Below are 23,714 nucleotides of genomic sequence, written 5' to 3'. Positions count from 1 at the left end.
CAGGGGTTAAATATGTGACAACTGTAATTAGCAGTCACTGTTAACATTCCGCAAAAATGCATTTTATTTACGCAAGGTGAAAGAATGACAAATTTCTTTTTATTAATAACAACTGTACTTGGATAGCATTTGAATCCAACCCCATTTTATGGATCTGATCTGCTTTTAAAAATTTAAGGGATTCACTCTAGACTTTCACCAATTTCCCTAAAAATTGGCACAAATGTTTTTGTATAATCTCACAAAAACAGAAACATGCTAAATAGTTTTTCATCTCCTTGCTAGAAACAGAACTAATAATACTATAACACCCCCAAGGTTATGTGAGCCTGCACAAACCAGCCTAATATTATAGTATGAACTTTGATTTTTCAGATACAGTTTTGAGACATTACACACTCAGGAAAAAATGGATCACAACACAGATTTAAATTGGTTTTATTTGAGAGAATTGAGGAAGGTGTTCAGTTCAGTAACACAGGTAGAGTTATGATCAGTATGAAAAAAGGTTGTTGGTTGTAGTGGTCAATTTGTTGATCTGAAACAAGATAAAAAAATAATAATAATCTGTTGTTTTGGGGTTGAATGTTTGAGGTGCATGAATCACTGAGGGGAGTCTCAGACTCGAGCCTACATTTTCTACACACCCCAGTAGTTGGTTTATTGACAGGTATGGAAAGAGCAAGAATTCTCCAGATCTATAAAGAGAAAAAAGAAAAAAAAAAGAAAAAATGCTTCAGAATGTATATCAGATGTACAATTACATGATGTATGTGATGTGTCATGGTAATGAGAAAACCATGGTCCTTTAAAGCCTGACTCAACTCAAAGTTTTACAAACCTGGAGTGTTGCCACTGCACTCTCTGAGTAATCTCATGGCAGTCATGTATTCACTGCCCAAGAAGCTTTCATAGTTGTCAACCTGTACTTCCTTGAGACACTTGGTAGAGTCTGTGAAGAGGAGGTCCGTTCCTCCATGTGACTGGAACATTCTGAATGTAGCCTCGCTGCCATTAGGACCAAACTTGGCCTGTAACAAACAATTAGATTTACAATTGTTACTCATTTTTAGAGTACGCTCGAGAGATATTAAACTTTCTACTAAAAGTTTTCTAATCTGGGCAAAATAATTCCATAAAAATAAATCAGTTCATTTAATTCTTTTTAAAGTGCAACTGAGCCTAAAGTAAACCTTTAAATTCAATTAAATTACTGACCTGCTGCTCCTGGAGAATACGGACTATTTCACTGCGACTCTCTGGACGTGCCATTACAGCATGTGCAGGTACACGAGCCAGGTTGCATGAGGCAAAGTCAGTGATTGGTACTGGACCCTTCCCTGGGCAGATCAGCTCATAGTCAGCAGACCTCAAAGTCCTAGCCCAGTCTGGACCATTGCCTTTAAAAAGAAGAGTTAAGGTTAAATAATGTTTACAGGAAACATCACTGTGATGATGTAGATGAATCCAAAAGAATTAATGATTTGGAAAAGTTTGTGTTATTCTCTTACCATCAGTATTTTCTAAAACAGTTGTGTGTTTGATGAAGGCAACATCACCAGCATCTTCAACGAGACATCTGTAAGGACAAAACATACATAGTTAACACAGAGGATTATTCCACTCTGAGCAGGTGGATCTATAGGAGTAACCTAACCTTTAAAGATCCAATATATATGATTTAGGGGGACTCTACGGCAGAAATTAACTACTGTATAAGTTAGGTTTGAACAAAGGAAGAGTTTACTAACAAAAAGAAAACATAAAACATAACTGGGATTCCATCTTAAAGTGTTCAGAAGGTGGGAAATCTAAAATACAAAAGCAGCACAAATGAATCATGGGAGGAACATGGAGGAATAACATGTGTGATGTTAGAAACTGACAGGGAACAAAGGGAAGGTGAGATGTATGGACTGTATGATTGTAGAATGGAGAACAGCTGAGTATATGTGGACACAGAGCCCGTCCCAATGAGGGAAACTGCAAGTGAGAGAAGGAAACAACTGAGGAGGAGCATGATGAGTGGGGGAAGAGACGTAAAAACAGGAAATACACTGACCAGGACAGATGAGGAAACAAAATAAAACGTGTCTCCATGTTTCTACTCAGAATGGACTGCCTCTTCTTTTTTACCATTTTATGGCAGGTAGCATCCAATGTTACTGTCACTCTGTCGGAGTTAATGTTCTGTTAACCAAAACCTCAGAGCAGGTTCCAAGGAGGGTCTATCCCACTTTCAGCAACCACCCCAGGGGAGGTTGAGGTGGGTGAGTTGGACATTTTAGCATGTATACTTATTCACTGTGTGCTGTGTTGCTATTTTTTCCACACAGTGTAACTACACCATTACTTCTTACCGAAAGGCCCCTGTATTGCCATAGTATCGCTCATCAGAGTTAGGTTTGCACTTGGCTTCATCTCGTACAACTTTTCCACTGCCAACACACTGAGTGCAGAATGGAGAGGTGGGCTGTGCTCCAGGGGCACAGCCACTACTGAAGAACCTAGCTAAGGACATGAAACACAATCAATTAGGTTTCTGGAGAGCGTACAGTGGAGAGAAACAAGAAACAACAAGGGACTGGAGCTGGGACTCAAAAGCTGCTGCATTACAGCTCTGGGCCATGTGGAATGTGCTCTACCAACCACTTCGGTGCCCCATCAACCAGTCAGTTTTATTGAAAATCTAGTCTTAATAATTCCTTTGATATAAGGCTGAGATGTCATGTGAGGATCAAAATCCACTCTAAGGTTTTAACGGTGAAGCTTACATTAATAAAACATTTGTTAACGTAAACCACAGGTGTCAAACATGCGGCCCGGGGGCCAAATCCTGCCCGCCAAAGGGTCCAATCCGGCCCGCGGGATGAATTTGTGAAATGCAAAAATTACACTGAAGATATTTATAATCAGTGGTGTCAAAATCATTTTAATTCAGGTTCCACATACAGACACATACAGTCCAATTAGATTTCAAGTGGGTTAGAACCAGTAAAATATTATCATAATAACCTATAAATAATGACAATAACAAATTTTCTCTTTGTTGTTTTGTTGTATGAAAGTAAAATTACATGAAAATGTTTACATTACCAAACTATACTTTTATAAAAATGTGAATAACCTGAACAAATTTGAGCAAACAGAAATGTCTTAAGAAAAGTAAATGCAATTTTACCAATATTCTGCCTGTTACTAAATGATTTGTGCGACTGTAATGCACATGTGTAAATGATAAACTGATAAACCGAGGCATAATATTGTTAAATTGCACTTGTTTTTCTTAAGACAATTCAAGTTCTTCAATTCATGTTATTCAGATTTTTAAGGAAACTTTGTAGATGTAAACCTGATCATAATATAATTGTTCTTTTTTCACTGTTATCATGTTACTGGTCCAGCCCACTTGAGATCAAATGGGGCTGAATGTGGCCCCTGAACTACAATGAGTTTGACACCCCAGACATAAACATTCAGATTTTCATACAAATACCTATGTTGCTACTAATAGCATTATTCTTTATCATTTAATTTTTGTAATATCTGGAAGACACCACCTCAAAACTTAACATGTTCCTTTGGCTTTACAGGCACACAAAGCTGTGTATCATCATCGTAACTATTAATACCTGTCTTGCATATGATTTCATTAAATGTAAGCAAATAGCTAGCAAAAAACAGAGGACCATGGACTGATCCTTGGGGTACACTGAACTGTACATCAGAAACTTCAGAAATTGTATCATTGTCATAAGTTCTACTAAATATTGGTATAATCAACAACCTATTCCTTACTGTTGATTAATACCATTGTAGCGGCCTCTTGACTGATTTGAGTGTAGCTTTTGAAACAGGTGACTACAGCATACTTCTAAACCACTTGGAGAAGCTTAGTCTTTCCAGGGACAGTGCTTAAGGTTTCACTCATTCTTCCTCTTCATCTCCTATATGTAAGCTGGAGCTCTTTATTCACCATACATGCTGTGGAGGTGTACTTACTGAAGTCGCAGGTTTTTGTCATGGTGTAGATGTAACCCATAGGGATGTTCCAGCCTGCACTTCTGCCAGTGGCACTGTGACAGGACCTTTTGCCTTGCAAGTTGTCCCAGTTCACAGCTGAACCCTTCTTAACCACAGCAACAGCATAATAAGAGGAGACTGGAGTGAAACGATAGAAATAAATGGATGAGGCAAAGTAAATAAGAACAATTTATTATCCGTGAGTTAAATTTAAGTAATTCGGTAGATTTTTAATGGTTTTATAGTTTGGCAGATGTTATTTGTACCTTGATACTTGCATATGGAATGGAATAGCCAAGGCAGCTATTTAACCCTGGGTAATGTATAGGCATACAATTATATGATATTTGCACCAGCGTTAATATTGTTAAACAGTCTATTTTATCCAAAACTAGTCTGTTACTATATTTGGGTGTAAAAAGTCAAATTGCTGCTATGTGCACCAGAGTGCCCACACTACTTTTTATTTACTTTGTTCAAGGAGGTTATATTTTTACTGGTTTGTCTATTAACAGTCTAGTGTCCACAGTATTTGAGGAATCATTTTGTTAGTGAGTAAAAACTCATTTGATTTAATTCTAATTTACTTCACATATGCAGTGCCTAAGCAAAGTTTGACAGTAGACAGTATTCTAAAAATGACTATAAATTTAATGTTCTGGAACTGAATGATCCAAAGAAATCTGAGAGAAATCTCTGTGTAAAATTGAGAGATATTGTTATTTTTGTCACTAAATCCCCTAATGTGACCTTTCCAGTTTTTGTTGCATTGCCTCTTGACATTATACATGCATTCAGTAAATTTGATTAAAGTCTGATGAGTTTTTACAGAGATCTGATTTTTTTCAAAAACTTTTCTTGACCTTTGACCCAGAATAACCAAAATGGAAATATCTCTTGTCAATGACAGCAGATACTTACAGAAAAATTATCTATGATTTGTCTAAAAGTGTCGACAATAGGCCACTAACAGTCAAACATTGGTGAAAACATAACCTCTTTGGCATGAAAAAAATATTAAATTTGTGAAAAGAACTGTGCAAATTCTTTAACTTCATCAACATTTTCGATCACTAATGAATACCAACAATAAACTTTTTATATAACACTAATAATAATAAAAATAATAATAATAATAATAATAATAATAATAATAATAATAATAATAATAACATACAAAGATCATAAGAAAGACAGATTTATTACCTTCACCTTCAGAAGTGCCACACATCGCTGTTGAGAATAAACAACACAAATGTTAATGTAGAGAAGGTAATAAAAAAATCATAGGAATGTATGATACAGTACATTATACCTTCATCATACTGCTCGACCATAACAGGAACCAGACCACACTTTCCTGCTGTATATACCTGACCTCCATCCACTGCTACTGCATCAGCTTCTTTACGCTACAGCAAGGGACAGAAAGATTCAGACAATAGACACACATTCCACCAAGTGGAGCAAAATTGGTCAAACTAATGATATATCTATATTTACCATAATCTTTTTCACACATTCTTCAACTGTGTTGGCCATTTCGCAGTGAATGCTTACTACTGCATCAAAATAGTACATATTGCTGACGGCCCAGGTATCACATTTGGCTACCTCAGCCTGACCCACAGCACACCAATTAATGGTATTGGACACAGTGTCTGGGATTTGCTCTGAGGAATGAATGAAAACATACACATGAGCCAGTGTCTGATGGTTTCTATGTCTATTGGTGGGTGTACTGAGTTTGCATTGGCAGGACCTCTCCTCAGGGAGCGGATGATACTCATGTGTTCAGCACCCAAGTAAAGGAAGGAATCTGTGTCTGGGGGCACCCGTATAAGCCTCTGTGTGGAGTCTGTGAACATCAGGTTTTTGGCAGGTGCAAATGGTGCAGAGGAGAAGAGGTTGAAGCCCTGAAAAGAAATGAAATATATTCATTCAAACAGACATACTGAAAGTATAATGAATCCTTTTCATATTTCATCCTTGTGATGCCTCCTCCTTCTTGTACTGATTAGTCAAACTTTCAGCTCTTCTACTGGTATTAATGGACTGTAAACAACTTTGTGTTGTACCGGTACAGCATTGAGGCTCGTCCAGATTGATTCGGCTAATTCTGGGTCCTTGCGGGAGACAACAGCATGATTAGGTACCCTACCCAGGTGGCAGGATTTATAGTTGTCGATAGGAGCTCTGGTGTTGTCTTTGCATAGCAGCTCATAGTTGGCCTTTTCGGAATCTGCAAACAGTCAGTTAAATATTGTATTTATCAGTCTTGTTCTTTTTTATATATATATATATATATATATATATATATATATATATATATATATATATATACATATGTATGCTGCCAGTTTGAAATGATTTTGTTCATATTTTGAAGAAGTGAGCTTAGCCCCTTTTAAAAGCTCAAATAAAACCATTAAAATGACTTGTAATGTGTTATAACAGTGGTTTCCAACCTTTTTTGGTTCGTGACCCCATTTTAGCATCACAAATTTTTGGCGACCCCAGACATTCAAAACGGAGACTTTTTTTTTGGGGGGGGGGTAAAATTAATTTGTTTTTGATCATGTAATAGTTTGCTGTACTATGTTGCAAATAAACGTTAGTTTTAGATGACATTTAGTCTATATAATGTATATTATTATGGACAGAGGCAGTAAATCCAGGTGTAGATTACTGCACAAAGGTAGAATTGAATTTTCCATGGTCAGGATATGTACAGTTAGTCCAGCTGTGATTTACAAGGAGGACAATTAATACTGAACAAACAAGAACTGAAACTATAAATTATGAAAAAGCTGCAGCATCTGAAACCGACCACAATGAACATTTGACAGATAAACAGAACCACAGTACTGCAGTTTCAGACTCACAGTTTGTCATGTCTTTTATGGATTGCAATTGTCTCTGTGAGCTCACCACATGTTTGTTATCAGTATTTTTTTTTTTTTTAATCAATTACTAAAAATTTCAGGTGACCCCATTTGAATTCCAGGCGACCCCACGTGGGGTCCCGACCCCAAGGTTGAAAAACACTGTGTTATAATGCTATAACTACAATAAAACATCTTCTTTTCTCACATGAAACAGATATTACCAAATGTTCCCTATCACAAAAGTGAATCAAAAAAAGTAAAACACAGGAATAGTTAATTTTGTGATTCTGACCTGGAACAGAGTCATGCTTGATAAACGCCACTTCCCCAGTATTTTCTACCAGGCACCTGTAGGAAAAGACCAACCACAAACCTTGAGCTGCTGCATTATGATGTATTCTAAGAATGTGCTACAAGTATCACATAAGAAGAAAATGTCCAAATATATTTCTAGTCCACATCATGTTTATATGCTTGCACTCTGATACAAAGTAGGGAAATGGGAAATGACCTGAAGGCTCCGGCATCACCATAGTAAGGTTCCCTTTCAGACTTGGAGCAGTCTCCTCTGCACAGATGACACAGATTTCTGCCTACCCATCTTGCCTCATTTGCCCCTGGAACACAGCTGGACTGGAAAAATTCACTTACAGCTGAAAATCCAAAAATAAGGCCATAGAAACACTTTTCAGAAACACTCAGGTTATTCCACCACCCTAAATCATGTAATTTATATTTACTTCTTCAGTCAGTTTTTCTATAGTATTTTAACTCACTATATAGTTTGGGAAGTTTGTTTCAAACTAGGGAAATCCTTCAAGTTTGGCTAAACATATGAAATATACACATGTGGGTGTTTTTGATCAGGTAAACAGAACACCCTGAAAATTGGACATGTTTATATTTTTGGTCAGTCTTTAGCTTCAAGATCTGAATGTGTGTATTTATTTAAAAAAAAAAAAAAAAAAAAGCGAATCCTTTCATATTCAATTTATACTCTTGTGCATCAATCCGCCTATGCAGCACCCATCATGTATACAACTCCATAAGATATCTAAAATCTACAAAATGTACCAAATTATGTCATCCATGGCAGTGATACAACCCTGACCACCTGTTTACGTGTGGTGATCTAACTCACCTTCCTCCAGAGGTGTGTCTTCAATGCCTGACCACCTAATTAGACTCTTGGCCAGCAGAATTCCTACGGGCAAGATCCAGCCTTCAAAGTCCCCCAGTCCAGTGTGGCAGGATTTCTTCCCCCGAAGATCATTGATTCCAAATGTTGTGCCTTTCTTTACTACAGCCACAGCGTAGTGACAGGCTGGTGGTTTGCAAAAAAGAAATAATACTCAGAGAAAACCAAACTATTAGAACATTATTTTGCTTATGTTTTTATCAGCAAAGAAAGCTGACTAGGAAACATACAGTCTTGGTCGTCAGTGGTAATGACATCGTCTTCACCAGCCTGTTAGAGAGAAGGTGTGTTTTTATTTCCATTAGGATGATCTTTCCAACAATCCCAGGATGCATTCAATTTTTGGTGACTAAATGCAATAGGCTACCAAAGTAATTTTACTCAATTCCTGTAACAAAATACATTTTGTAGGTGCATGTACTGATCAACTGTCATGAACTAAGTAGGATATGCAATTAGTAGAAGTAAGAACAATGGGACCATTCTGCAGGATTTGCAAACAGTAACATTGCTGTTCTTAAGCAAGATTTCATATGTATGTCTGCTACTGTAGATTGAGAGTCGACTTCTTCAGGCTAAATGTTGTGCAGACTAGTGCTTCTTTTGCTCAAACAAAGTATGTAAATATTGTTTCACCTTTAATTAAGTGACCTTTTAATAAGGTGTAATAACCAATTATTCACCGAGCCTATACTTTTACGGATAAACAATGGCTGCTGGTAATTTCCTCATCATGAATGTAATGATGCTATGCAGTGTGCTTATGAATAGCATACAATGTCTGATGTGTTTTAGGGTTTTTTTTGCAGTTCTGGCTCAGATAAGACACATTCACTTTCACATGGGCGAGAACCAGAAAAACAGTGTATGAATGCAGCTTGAGCTGTTACCTTGCCCAGGTTGCAGAATTTATAACTGTCGATAGGAGCTCTGCTGTTGTCTTGGCATAGCAGCTCATACCTTGCCTTTTCAGACTCTGAAAATAGTCAGTTAAACATTTTATATAAAACTGGTAAGATATTTTTGTTCTTTATTTCAATATGTGCTTATTATAGTATTTTTTTTAAACTCAAACTTCCATCTTGATATCCATTTTCGATCCATAAGTTCATTTTGGTAGTTGGTATGGTGCTCCTACTTTCCTTGAACCTCTTTTTATACTTTTCCCTCTGTTTTATGTTTAACTTGGTGATTATATGTGGAGCTATGTAACCACTTTCTGTTGACAGTGGTTTGAGATAAGAACACATATAGGATACACTGCAGGTTATACTGAGAGCAGTGTGGTTATTTGTTTGGTTTAGAGATGAATGTAAATATATCTAAATCTAAAGATTAGTTGTAAAATATATTTAAAGCTTTTTGCCTAGCTTAAATTACTTAATAAAAGTCAATAAATTATCAAATTATTGGAATAGTTAATTTTATGAGTGACCTGGAACAGCATCATTTCTGACAAATGCCACTTCCCCACCATCTTCTTCCAGACACCTGTAGGAAAAGATCAATTATAGACCATATTTGCATTAATACGATAGATTTAGATCAGCAGTATGTTATACTCCCATAAAGAGAATGTCACAAGAAGAAAATGTCAAAATATTCGAAAAATAGTTACTATAATATTCATAAATGTCCATATAATGGTTGCCGACTGATGCAGATTACAGTATTGGGTACAGAAATCTATAGCGACTTAAGAGTTAACAGAGATGAACCAACAGAGTAATACTGACTTGAAAGCTCCAATGTTGCCATAAAAAGGCTCCCTGTCAGACTTGGTGCAGTCTCCCTTGCACAGGTCGCACAGGTTACGGCTACTTATCACCCCTGGGACACAACTGGAGTGGAAGAATTCGCTCACAGCTGGAAATCCAAAAGTAATGCCAGGGTCAGAACTTCAGAAAGATTTAGGCCATTTCACTATCCAAAACATTTTAACATTTTGTTCGTAGTGATTTGTTAGAAGTATTTTTATTTATTTATTTATTTATTTTTACCAGCATTAAGGTCTAAAGGCACGTTTTATTAAAATTACCCCTCCAGTACTTAAAGTTTAAGGAGACAGGATGTGTGTATAATGTACACACATTAATGCTTTTAATCAGGCTATGAGCCTATGGCAGCACAATACTGACCAAATGTTCACCAAAACAGTCAAATCTGATCTGATTGAACTCACCCTGCTTCAGAGGTTTATTTGTAACATCAGGCCAATGAATCAGACCAAGGGACCTTAGAGTTCCCATGGGAGTGACCCAGCCTTCAGGGTCTCCCAGTCCAGTGTGGCAGGACCTCTTCCCCTGAAGACCTCTGATGCGAAATTTGCTGTTCTTCTTTACCACAGCCACACTATAATAAGGCCCTGTTTTAAAAAAATAAATAAATAAACATTGTTACAAAAAGCTCAATATCGCTTTTCTTGTGGGTTGTATTTAAACTACTAGAACAATATGGAAGCCCCCCACTTGTGTTTTCCCACAATCCCATTGTCATCAAGAATTAAAAATCCCTCAGCTTGGTAAAATCAATATCAAGTATAAAATCAAGTCAAATCTGTCAAATGCCCATTCTCTTTGTCATTTTAGACCAGAACAAGATGAAAAAACACAGATGATGATGATTAAACAAACTCATGAAGCCATAACCTGATGTTCCAGTCCCCCCCGCCCCCATTAATCAATGCCGTGAGTAAAAAAAGAACCCACAGGAACAGTTAGTCATTAGTCATTTTTAGATGTTTATTAAAATACTTTGTACTGTGATCAAATCTGTAACATGAACCTAATTAACAAACAAAAGGAGATAAGGTGAAGTTGAGAAATGATGTGGCTCTACTCTCACATTTCTGGTTACCCACTTACTTTTAATGATATAAAGCCTAAATTGCTTCCAAATCAATACAATGTGCAAAGTAATGTTTTTAAATGCAAATCATCATTGGTTTGTTAAATCACTATGAAACTGAATCAGTGAATGGATCCTGCACTCATGTTTTACCTTGTGACCTTTGTTCATGCAATGCCAGAGCACATTTCTGCAGGCTATTGGCAGTTTTAAGGATATAGCAGCCTTTAGCAGTTCTCAAGTAACTCCTGGTCTACTTGTGTGCTTCTAATGCTCTATTCTTTGCTGCACAGACACTGACTGTTTGCTTGTAGCTGTAGTTGGGAGGGTCATCTGCTCTTACATGCCGTGACGTCACCTACTTTTTTGCCTGGTTTGCTGCACGAACCAACTCTCACCACATTCGACCATGCAGAACCAACATAACAGATACCTCTCCCATTTACATATGACACTATTTATTTGTTATGTTTGTTCATTTGTGTGAATAAATTACTTTTTTGGTGCACGATTTCATGCGTGGCTTCCCTTGTTGGTGCATAGTCCTCTGCAATAATTGGTACCAGATCAAAGTTTCTCAATCCAGCAATGTACATGTCGCCTCCATTCACAGTGATGGCATCTGCTTCTCCAGCCTGATGGACAGAGAGTCTTTACAGCCTCTGCAACAGTCTCATTTAATTCTCAGTTATTGAACAAATGTACTCAACTTCTGTCCCAACATACCTCCATTCTCCATTAATTTACACAGTGTAGACATAATTATCATACAAGACATAGCTTTATGTTCTGTTTCACGTTCCCTTTACATAAAACAAATGCTTTAAAGAAAATGTACTAAATATGGCCATGCTAAAGTGAAACAATCCATCATCATATTTACCTCAGGTCAGTTGCGATCAGCTTCAAAAATAAATTTAAAAAAAAGTTATTCAGAGGGAAATCATTTAGTTTTATCTTGACATGAAGATGATTAATTATATAAACACTGTAAACTCTTATCAGCGTACTGAAAGTCAATTCATTTCAGTTCTTTTGTTGTTCTTTCATTGTTTGATGTAAAACTAATTTGTCTATGACAGTGTTTTTCAACCTTGGGATCGGGACTCCACATGGGGTCACCTGGAATTCAAATGGTGTTGCCTCAAATTTCTAGTAATTGATAAATATACAAATAAAAACATACTAATTAAAAATATATGGTGAGTTGACAGAGACAATCCCAATCCATAAAAAACATGACAAACTGAAGCTGAAACTGAAGCACTGTGGTTCTGTTTTTCTGTCAAATGTTCATTGTGGTCGGTTTCAGATGCTGCAGCTCTTTCATAATTCATAGTTTGAGTTATTGTTTGTTCAGTATTAATTGTCAGCCTTGTAAATACAAGCTGGACTGACTGTACATATCCTGACCAAGGAAAATAAAATTCTCACTTTGTGCAAAAATCTACACCTGGCTTTTCTGCCTCTGTCCATAATAATTTATTTATAGACCACTTTTCACAGACAGAGTCACAAAGTGCTTTATCAGTTCAAATCAGAATCAAATCAATCATAATATACATTATATAGACTAAATGTCCTCTAAAATTAACCATTATTTGCAACACAGTATAGCAAACTATTACATGATCAAAAACAAATTAATTTTAGCAAAAAAAAAAAAAAAAAAAAGAAAGAAAGAAAAGCCTTTGTTTTGAATGTCTGGGGTCACCAGAAATTTGTGATGTTGAAATGGGATCATTAGACAAAAAAGGTTGGGAACCACTGGTAATATATTATGAGCTAAATAGTCCATTTCTTATGTTACTTCATTTAGTATTGGTTGTTGAGATGTTTGGATGTCTTGTTTGCTTTTGTGTGGACCCCAGGAAGCATAGTTGTCACAGCTGTGATAACTAATGGAGATCCTAAGTAAAAAAAAAAAAAAAAAAAAAAAAAAATTAAAAGTAGAATGCAGTTTTAGGGTGCATGCATCAGTACACATTAGTTTAAAATTTTACTTCTAAAGCCCACATGTTAATGAGCAGTATTTCTTTTATATATGGAAAGAATCTGGATATTCTTTCCTCTTTAATTAAATAATCTATCAATGTCTCTTTATAATTAATTACTGAATATTCACTAAGTGCATCCTATTAAGTGCGTACAAAAGACAATTTCCTCACCTTGATTGCAACAATGCAGTGTAATGTTGTGTCCCTTCTCACGCAGGAGAAAACCGGGCTATGACGTGCAAGGTCCAAACATTTCCTTAATTCTGCTTCTGATGTAACGCACCATTTCACCGGCATAATAGTAGGGGCCGTAAATACAGAGGCTGTGAATGCAGAGTTAGAAATAAAAATACACATTCATTGAACATATAGATGATCTAAGGTTCAGAAATGCACATGCAAAATTAAATCTATTTACCCAGACAACCCAGCAGCGCTACAAGAAGGAGAGGCTTCATGTTGGACGGAGGGGATTCCAGGACAGCAGAGAGGAGACAGGAGAGGTTTTTAAGGGGAAAGGGCCAAAAAAAAAGCCTCAGTTTGCTCAGATTTCCTAATATGGGTACATGCACTTTTGTCCTTTTGTGTGGTTTGTAGTTCACAAGCATGTTATGTACACTATTACCATCACGAGAGATGAAAACTGAAATGCCACACAGACGTTAAAATACCAAAAGAAAAGAAGAACTCATTTGAAGTATTTGAAAATTTTTCTCTTCGAGGACAAACAAAAATCACTGACTGATGGACTGAGGGACGTTGTTAATGTGCATTAAATCAACTGATTAAGAAAAATCCCAGCTATGTCCTGAAGCAGCATTATCAAAGTCTTTTTTTTAAATTCAATGCACTCCTGTTCCACCTACAATCAAATAATTTGGTAATGACGCTATAACCATAACTGACCTGGAAAATGCACTTTTATCAAACTGATTTATGTGACAAATTATCTGCCAACTTTAAGTAAATAGGTGAACAACCTGTACAGAATGACTGCTGCGGCAACCATTTTATAGATAAGACAAGAAGACCGAGATGTGGCTTTCACAGGACACCGTTTCTACAAAGGCTTGTGAAGAAATGAATTAATGGATATAAATGTTTTAAAGAAGCTGTATGATGTCAGACATAAAGGTAATGTTTACAAAGTCAACATTGCATAAGGTGTGAGCTAGGGTTCATGTTGATTTATAAATTCTGCCTGTAATACCCCTTTGCTTATTTTTTTCATTTTCATTTGCCAAATGCTTCACTGCCCATGAAGTTGGTATAAATTATTTGTACCTCTTCTTTTGAAATGATTTTGACAATATGATTTATTCTTTAAAGATAAAGTGTAACAGGGACTCTATATGTAGCCTTTACACCTGGTCAAAGCTGATTATTGACGTGTATAAACAGCAATAAAAATAAGAATGTGTCTGAAAACAAAAAATATTCAAATGTTATGGGCAGCATTGTATGTCCTGATCTTTCAATACTTTTACACTGTATTGCACACTTATATTACCATATATCAACTACTGTGTGGAAGTTTGGGGTAATACGTATAAGAGCAACACAAAGCCATTGTATCTCTTACAGAGGAGAGCTATCAGGATTATCCATAAAGCAGATTATCAGGAACACACTAATATATTATTTATTAATTCTGGATTATTGAAACGGCAGGAGCTAGTTAAGATACAAACATTAGCTGTTATGTTTAAGGCCAAAAGTAAAGTACTACCAGCTAAATTACAAAAAAAAAATATGCTTGTCTTCACTTCAGAGAATGAAGAGCATAGGAGGAAAGGTCATTTCCAGCACCAGTGTGCAACTTTGAAGCAGATGTGTATATTAGTGGTTAGTGTTAAACTCTGGAATTCTCCTTATAATGAGCTGAAGGACTGTGAAAACATATTCCAACTGAAAAACGTGTATAAAGACAGAACAATGAAATTATATGAGTAATTATAAGTTTTTACATTTTGCATCATATTTGTTTTGCATCTTGTGATATTTGCTTATTTTGGTCTGGTATCGTAATTGTTTTGCATCATTTTGTCAGGTATATATTTACCCATGTTTTGTTTGTTTCGTACTTCCTGGACATGTAGTTTTGCACTTGGTTTTGGATTCATTTTGTATTATCTTTGGATGTATTTTGTTTGGTTTGTCTGACTTTATACAGTAGGATTTTATAGCTAGTTGTGTATTGCTAACCATTAAGGCTATTATTATTTAGAAGGGGGCAGGAAATATAAGATTTTCTTCATCCTGCTCCTTTTTGAGCATGGGTGTGTATATGTTTGTTCACCTGATGATTATTGAATGTCTGCTGATGAAGTGCACAACCATGAATGAAATAAAAAAAAAAACAACCTTTGGATAAGAAGAGGAACTTGTGTGGCAAGTAACCAACTCATTTACTAAAGAGCCAAACTATAGTTGACAGTTCTGATTAAAATGCATTCAATTTCTTGATTTGCAACAAAACTATCTTGTGATTGTGTTCACCGTGTGTTGTTATCTCTGCTCACCACTTCGAATGATTTTAAATGATGACTTCACAGATGAATTAATTTTACAGTCTACAGAGAGTACAGTGTGATAAAGCTGTAAATGAGATATACTGTACTGTGCAAAAGAAAGTGTGTTGTTTTAGCAAATGTATCATGATATATTATGATGTATATGTGTATTTCTCAGTCTCTGCAACAAGATACAAGTGATATATAGAACAGCACTAAAAACAAGGATTTGAGAAAAGCACTGACTGAAGTATTTATTATTAAGTGTGACCTTCTATTGTACTTAGCAAGTATGTCTTTTCTTGTTGTATTTTAATAAAGAGACTGAGAAATAGACATCATGCTCATAACCATAGTGTAAAAACAACATGACTAAAAGTGGCTTAAAACTTCTTCACAGTACTGTAGGTGTAGGAGGATAATTGTGATCCAAAATCCACTGCTGTGGTTTCAGTGATTTTAGTAGAAGCATTAAGTTGCAGGAGGCTCTCTGTAAACAGTAAGCAGCATGTTTAGTGTAGCCAAGATTTAGAAGGAAATGGAATATAATGTTAATGTCCATCATTATATTACTTTAGCTGTTTAAATCTACAAAGGGGCAATAATCAATTATTAATTATCATGGGCACCAATACAAGTTTGTCAGTTTAGTGTTGAGCTCATTGTGACCCATCAGTTTGAGAAATGCTGTTTTGAAGCCAGTAGTTTGGGATTTTGACCATCAAAACTGTGTTGTCGTGTTGGAGCCAGAAGTGACCATATATGGCCACAAGAGACGGAAGTCCAGAAGGATTAGAGGTGGCCTAATGCCAAGTAATAGATTACTGATAAAAGAGTGAACTTCATCAAGCACTGCATCTTACTAGTGGAACCTATTGAACTACAACTACAATTGATATATGCACTAAGAAAAAATACTCTATATATGACTCGGCAGGTGAGTGAGCTGTCATGCAGACCTGTCAATCATAGCTTGACACAGCTTCATTTTGCCCTGAGATCTTATTAATATGAAAAACTTAAAAAAAAAAAAGGACCATCAGATCAGTTACTGGAAGTTCCAGAAAAACAAAAAAAACAAAACAAAACTGAATGAAACCAGACTCAGTCCTCGAAGAAAATGATTTTTTAGAGCGATTCTACACTATCTATATCTAATTGCACAGCACATTCTCTGTTATCAAGGACAGTAGCCGCTGTGTGTATCAGAACACAAAGCATCTCATGCTGTCACACAGGACCAGCACCAAATCACCACATCAATATTTGCCTCCATATGAAGGACCTCTGAACCCAGAGAACCCTTGATTACCTCATGATGTTTGACTGCTTGTCAGCTCACTAAGACCGTAATCTTGCTTTTGTCATTGTCTTAACCTCATCTGTATATAAGGCTTGTTGCTCCATTCTCACTTACTCTCTCCTATGACTCAGCCTTGTGCTCTTGTTTGGGGGGAGTCCTTCCTGCAGGAGGCAATAAACTCACAAGAAAGACCAGTTTTGACTCCAGTTTGGAGTTTTCTTTTGACAGATTTTCCCACCACAAGGTCCTTGCCCCTTGGTCTGGAGGCAAAGATGGTAAAATCTTTACTTTGGAGAGTATAATTGATACTACACACCAACCAATCTGGGGCAAATGGGTGTTGAAGGACCTCCTAACAATGAAAGTAAAAGATTACTTAATGTGTTTTTAAAAAGCTGCATTAGGCATTGGTTTCACAGGTATAATTGGCTACAACTGATACACTAAAGCAAAAATGGTATTTTATTCATTTAAAAGGGACAGAATATAGGCCGTTGGTGTGAGGTTCGGGACGTAGGTGAGTTTGGGGCACCCTGTACATTTTTGCATTCGCACAGCTTCATTTTATGTTTAGTACACTAGGTTTATTGGTTGGTGCCACCCATGTATGTTTTTGCGACAGCAGTTTGTAGATAAGTTTAGGTGTTTCTTTTGTTTTTCTGTTTTCTCTATTTAGATGCTCAGTTAGGCCCTGTTTTGTTCTATTAATTTCATTTATTTGGCACAACCTGCACTATCCCAGCCTACACCACATTTCTCTGGCGTTTGTGTTTTTGTAAGTAGCCTGCATTTTGATTTATTAAAGAAATAAATGAATTGATTGTGCATGACTCGTGTTGACTGCTTCTTTGTTGGCTGTTAAGTTACTATTCAGCATTTCTGTGATGTCACAACTGTATGCTTACTGTTATCATAACTATAATCCCATTATGGCACCATGGTCATTTGTGGGGGTTCCGTACAGACCACAATAGTATTAGGAACAATTTTCACATACACACTTGCAACATCACACTATTATTAAAATAAAAGATCACAAAAAAGCACTGAAAATGTTTTATTTGAGAAAACTGAGTAAATTGTTAACAGTTGGTTGGTTCAGTAACACAGGCAGTGTAACATGGTTACAAAAAAAACTGTTTATTTGTTGGTTGGGGATGTGTAGTGGATTAAATCTTGTTTGTCTAAAACCAGATCAAAAATAATAAACACAATGTAATTTGGGGGTTGAGTATAGGAAGTGTGCATGAATCACTGAGGGGAGTCTCTACATTTTCCACTCTCCCCACTAGTTGTTTTGCTGACAAGTATGGAAAGTGCAAGATTTCTCCAGATCTATAAAGAGAAAAATACAAAAAAGACATCAGAATGCAGATCAGACATACAATTACATGATGTATGTGATGTGCCAAGGTAATGAGAAAACCACAGTCCCTAAAATCGTGAATTAACCCAAAGTTATACAAACCTGGAGTGTTGCCACTGCACTCTCTGAGTGATCTCATGGCATTCATGTATTCACTGCCCAGGAAGCTTTCATAGTTGTCAACTTGTACTTCCTGGAGACACTTGGTGGAGTCTTTGAAGAGGAGGTTCTTTCCGTCAACTGACTGGAACATTCTGAATTTGGGATCACTGCCATTCGAACCAAACTTGGCCTGTAACAGACAATAGGAGTTACTGAGTGTCACGAATTCAAATCAACATCAAAATATCCACATGTAAAGGAAATACATGCACGGAATCCTATTTTAACTTCTAATCAGTATTGTCATGTGTCTTTTTATGCCATAAGCACAGCCGCTACTGAAAAACTTAGCTAAGGACAAGAAACACATTTAGTAGGTATTGGTAAACCAGTCTCCAAACTGCATTACATATAGAAGAGCTTTTCTGCCTGGATTTTGTCAACTACAGTGTTATTCAACTCCATTTCAAATTTTTGCACAGCACAAATCTATCATGTTCTTTTCCTAAGTTTAATATTAAAAGGCTTTAGCTGTTTAAAATAAACCTAACTTAAAATAAGTCATTACTGACCTGCTGGTCCTGGAGAATACGGAGTACTTTACTGCGACTCTCTGGACGTGCCATCACAGCGTGTGCAGGTACACGAGCCAGGTTGCATGAGGCAAAGTCAGTGATTGGTACTGGACCCTTCCCAGGGCAGATCAGCTCATAGTCAGCAGACCTCAAACCCCTAGCCCAGTCTGGACCATTGCCTTTAAAAAGTTAGAATTAAAATCAGATTATGTTTACAAGGAAAGATCACTGTCATGACTTATGTGTAAACAGATCAGTATCATTCTCTTACCATCCGAGTTTTCTGGAACTATTGTGTGTTTGATGAAGGCAACATCACCAGCATCTTCAACGAGACATCTGTAATGACAAAACATTGGTATTTTACTCTGAGGATTACTCCACTCTGAGTGTGAGTATTTACTGTATTGCTGAAAGTGGAGCACAATGTTACTTTGTCTTTGTATTTTAATTGGACAGCCAGGCTAGTAGTGTGTGTCTTTACTTTCAGACCTGTATGCTAAGGTAACTGCTACTTTGTTGGACTCCAGTCATACATACATAGCACACAGGTATGATAAATATGGTTTCCACCATCTCTTCTAATGTGTAACTATTGTAATAATAAAATCCCTCTTTCTTTAACCTACATATGCTTCAAATTTTCATACACTAACTGTAATGTTGCCTCTTACCTAAAGGCCCCAGCGTAGCCATAGTACTTTTCTTCGGCGCTGGCTTTGCATTTGGCCTCATCTCCAACAGTTTTTCCGCTGCCAGCACACTGAGTACAGAATGGAGAGGTGGGGTCTGCTCCAGGGGCACAGCCGCTACTGAAGAACTTAGCTAAGGACATGAAACACATTTAGTAGTTATTAGCAAACCAGTCTCCAAACAATGTTGCATATAGAAAAACTTTTCTGCCTGGATTTTGTCAACTACAGTTGTTATTCCACTTAATTTCACATTTTTGCACAGCACAAATCTACCTTGATCTTTTCCTAAGTTTAATATTAAAAGGCTTTGGCTGTCCTAAACACAAACATAATCACAACCATACCAGGCTGATATCCAGTTGTAGGAAAGTAATGAAATGCATTGACAGGGTTCTTTTTTTGTATTTACATATACCTTCATATGCACAAAGGATGCTATTGCATTTTTGAGCTGCACCAAATTAAGATAAAAAGTATGTACGCAAAGTTTTACAGGAAGAATGAGCTGATCCCTGACAGTATTTGCTGTAATTACTTACTGAAGTCACAGTCACGAGTCTCTTTGTGAATCTGACCCATAGGGATGTTCCATCCAGCAGTTCTACCCATGCCCGTGTGGCAAGACCTCTTGCCTCGCAGGTTTTCCCAAGTTACTCCAGAATTCTTCTTAACAACAGCAACAGCATAGTAAGATGAGGCCTGATCTATAAGAGAGGCAAACGATTAATAAAAGCAAACTGTCTGCCAGATAAGAATAATTTACTATTTGCACTTTAGTTGAAGAAATTAAATTAAATATGAAATGAAAGGACAGATAGCAGACATACCTCCCGTGGCACCACACCTCGCTGTTGAATAAATAACACAAATGTTACTAATGAAGAAAAGATGGCAGAAATATATGCAATGTTTTTTATGCTATGAGGCACTATACCTTCATCATACTGCTCAGCCATAACAGGAACCAGACCACATTTTCCTGCTGTATACACCTGACCTCCATCCATTGCCATTGCATCGGCCTCTTTGCTCTACAATGAAGGACAGAAAGATTCAGACGGTAAAGACACATCACGCAAAATGGGGCAAAATTGGTCAAGCTAATGATATATCTATATTTACCATAATCATTTTCACACATTCTTCAACTGTGTTGGCCGTCTGGCAAGCAATGTCATTCTGATCATTTTCGTCCACACTGTTGACGGTCCACATATCACACTTGCTTGTCTCAGCGTGACCCACAGCGCACCATGTAATGGGATTGGAAGTGGATACAGTGCTGGGGGTTTGCTCTAAAGAATGAATGAAAACACACACATGAGCCAGTGTCTGATGGTTTCTATGTCTATTGGAGGGTGTACTGAGTTTGCATTGGCAGGACCTTTCTTAAGGGAACGGATGATACTCATGAATTCAGCACCCAAGTAAAGGAAGGAATCTGTGTCTGAGGGCACCTGTACAAGCCTCACTGTGGAGTCTGTGAACAGCAGGTTGTTGGCAGGTGCATATGGTGCAGAGGAGAAGATGTTGAAGCCCTGAAAAGAAATGAAGTATATTAATTTAAACAGACATACTGAAAGTATAATGAATCTTGTTCATATTTCATCCTTGTAATGCTTCTTCCTTCCTGTACTGATTAGTCAAACTTTCAGCTCTTCTACTGGTCTTTATGCTCTGTAAATAACTTTGTGTTGTACCTGTACAGCGTTGAGGCTCGTCCAGATTAACTCGGATAATTCTGGGTCCTTGCGGGAGACAACAGCATGAGCAGGTACTCTACCCAGGTGGCAGGATTTATAGTTGTCGATAGGAGCTCTGGTGTTGTCTTTGCATAGCAGCTCATAGTTGGCCTTTATGGAATCTGCAAACAGTCAGTTAAACATTTTACACATTGTCTTTGTCCTTTTTAATATCCATTTGTAGCCTCAATCAAACAACTGTTCCATATCTTGTTGAAATAGGTAACTTTGTGATTCTGACCTGGAACAGTGCCATGCTTGACAAATGCCACTTCTCCAGCATCTTCTTCCAGACACCTGAAAAAGACCAATCACAAACCATAGCTGCATTAACATTAGTTGTAATAACAAGTCTACATGATTGCAGTTTGATATAGATCACAGTATTTAGAATGGAAGTACAAATATAATAGTTAACTACAATAACTACAACACTGACCTGAGGGCTCCAGCATCACCATAGTAAAGGTCCCTGTCAGATTTGGAGCAGTCTCCTTTGCACAGATGACACAGATTCCCTGTTGCCCCTGGAACACAGCTGGACAGGAAAAATTTCCCCACGGCTGAAAATCCAAAAGCAACACTCAGGTTATTCCAACTCTAAAACATTTCTTCAAATGACAACTATAACCATAACCAAAGGTTCACCAGAGATTTAGTGGTTGCACTCACCCTCTACCAGAGGCTCGTTTTCAACGCCTGCCCATTCAAGTATGTCCATGGACACTAGAGTTCCTATGGGAATATTCCAGCCTTCAACATCTCCCAGTCCAGTGTGGCAAGACTTCTTCCCCCGAAGATCTCTGATTTTAAATGTGGAGGTCTTCTTCACAACAGCCACAGCGTAGTGACAGGTGTCAGAAGCTGATAGTACAAAAAAAAAAAAAAAGCATATAACATTCAAATATCATACTTGTAAAAATGCTGAACATCTTCTTGCTCATGCAAATATCAATAAAGAGCCCATTAGGAAACATACAGGGGCTGTAGTCTTCAGCAATAATTGGTTCCAGCTCATAGTTTTTCATTCCAGCTGTGTAGATGTCAGTACCACTCAGAGTGATGGCATCTGCTTCACCTGCCTGTAAAAAAATAAATAAATAAATAAATAAAATTTATTTGCATTTTACTTCATTTTATTTTATTTCATTTATTACAACTAATAACATGAACTTTCCATCAGTGCATTTAATACTGAAGCCTACTGAAGTAATTTCATGCAACTACTGTGCTGCAATAATATATTGATATGAATAAAAAGAACATCAAGTTTGTAAAATAAATAAATAAAGTTATTTAAAAAACAAATTAGGACCATTGTGCATAATTTTAATTTAGCTTTTAACACTGCAAATATGTACTGTATGAACTAATAATATTTTTGTATCTTACTTTTGCAATTTGGAATAATTTTTAAATGATTTTAATTTAGTGTGTTAAAAGTTTATTCAGTCAAAATGGGAAGATGTTTATGATTAGTGCTTCTTTTAATTATGCAAAGGTCCAGGATAGTAGTTTACCTTAAATGAATCGACCAATCGAAGTCGTTATATCCTTATAACGTTATATACTCACCTTGATTGCAATGATGCACTGCAGTGCGCTGTCCCTTTTCACGCAGGTGAAAATCGGGGAATGAGCTGAAAGGTCCAAACATTTCCTCAATTCTGCGTCCGATATAACGCACCACTTCACAGTAACGGGTGCTGCAAACACCGAGGCTGTGGATGCAGAGTTAGAAATAAAAACGCACATTAATTCAAACATGTGATTTAATTTTCATAGCTGCACATGGAAAATAAAATTTGTTTACCCAGACAACCCAGCAGCGTTACAAGGAGGAGAGGCTTCATGTTGGACGAAGGGGACTCCAGGACAGCAGAGCACAGACACAAGGAGACAGGAGAGGTTTTTATAGGAAAGGGGCAAAAAAAAGAAAAAAAGCCTCAGTTTGCTCAGGTTTCCTAATGTTGGCTCGTGTGTGAGTACCTTTGTCCCTTTGTGTGTGTGTAGATGACAGAAGAAAGAGATTACATATCCAAAATTTCCACATAATGGAAATTCACCAACATTTTTCTAATATTTAACCACTGTTTACACTATTACCACAAAGACTGAATAAAACTAAAATGTCATGCATGAAACACAAATTATAAAATAAAAATATAATGAAAGTTCTTTTTTTTTATTTCTTAGAGGACAAATAGAATTACTGATAATGTTCATGTGTGTTTAAGGACAATACAATGACAAGGTAGTGCATTAAAACACATACTTCCTTATGTTGTGTTAGCAAAGCCTATTTATAAATGTAGTCTGATCCTGTTCTATCTCCAAAAAGTATGATTTGAACACAATTTACTTAATGTACCTGATTTATATCATTATTTATCCATCTACTTTAAGAGAACAGGTAAACAAATAGGTAAGAATGTTGTCTCTTACACCAGCTTCTATAAGAATAG

At 36.8% G+C, this 23,714-nt stretch overlaps 1 protein-coding gene across 1 annotated transcript; it reads right to left on the bottom strand.

Annotated features, from left to right (window-relative positions):
• Nucleotides 1-461: 461 nt before the first annotated feature.
• Nucleotides 462-23,102, bottom strand: LOC115437365 (uncharacterized). The gene is made up of 35 exons (XM_030160593.1): nucleotides 23,063-23,102; nucleotides 22,825-22,970; nucleotides 22,229-22,331; nucleotides 21,922-22,113; nucleotides 21,689-21,812; nucleotides 21,491-21,546; nucleotides 21,196-21,371; nucleotides 20,892-21,045; nucleotides 20,630-20,802; nucleotides 20,383-20,538; nucleotides 20,047-20,206; nucleotides 19,487-19,637; nucleotides 19,084-19,151; nucleotides 18,810-18,991; nucleotides 18,238-18,427; nucleotides 18,059-18,104; nucleotides 10,292-10,461; nucleotides 9,846-9,975; nucleotides 9,545-9,600; nucleotides 9,000-9,085; nucleotides 8,340-8,379; nucleotides 8,053-8,235; nucleotides 7,423-7,564; nucleotides 7,204-7,259; nucleotides 6,102-6,265; nucleotides 5,786-5,939; nucleotides 5,527-5,696; nucleotides 5,339-5,435; nucleotides 5,230-5,256; nucleotides 4,003-4,161; nucleotides 2,361-2,511; nucleotides 1,512-1,579; nucleotides 1,219-1,400; nucleotides 842-1,031; nucleotides 462-698 (listed from the first exon to the last, which is right to left on the bottom strand). Exons 1-35 carry the CDS (start codon nucleotides 23,100-23,102, stop codon nucleotides 661-663), a joined length of 4,380 nt encoding a protein of 1,459 aa, XP_030016453.1. The 3' UTR covers nucleotides 462-660.
• Nucleotides 23,103-23,714: the final 612 nt, after the last annotated feature.

This window comes from Sphaeramia orbicularis, chromosome 17 (genome assembly GCF_902148855.1).
Source record: "Sphaeramia orbicularis chromosome 17, fSphaOr1.1, whole genome shotgun sequence".
Classification (NCBI taxonomy): Eukaryota; Metazoa; Chordata; class Actinopteri; order Kurtiformes; family Apogonidae; genus Sphaeramia; species Sphaeramia orbicularis.
The sequence above is the reverse complement of the archived record's forward strand: the minus strand, read 5'-3'. Positions and strand labels throughout refer to the sequence as shown.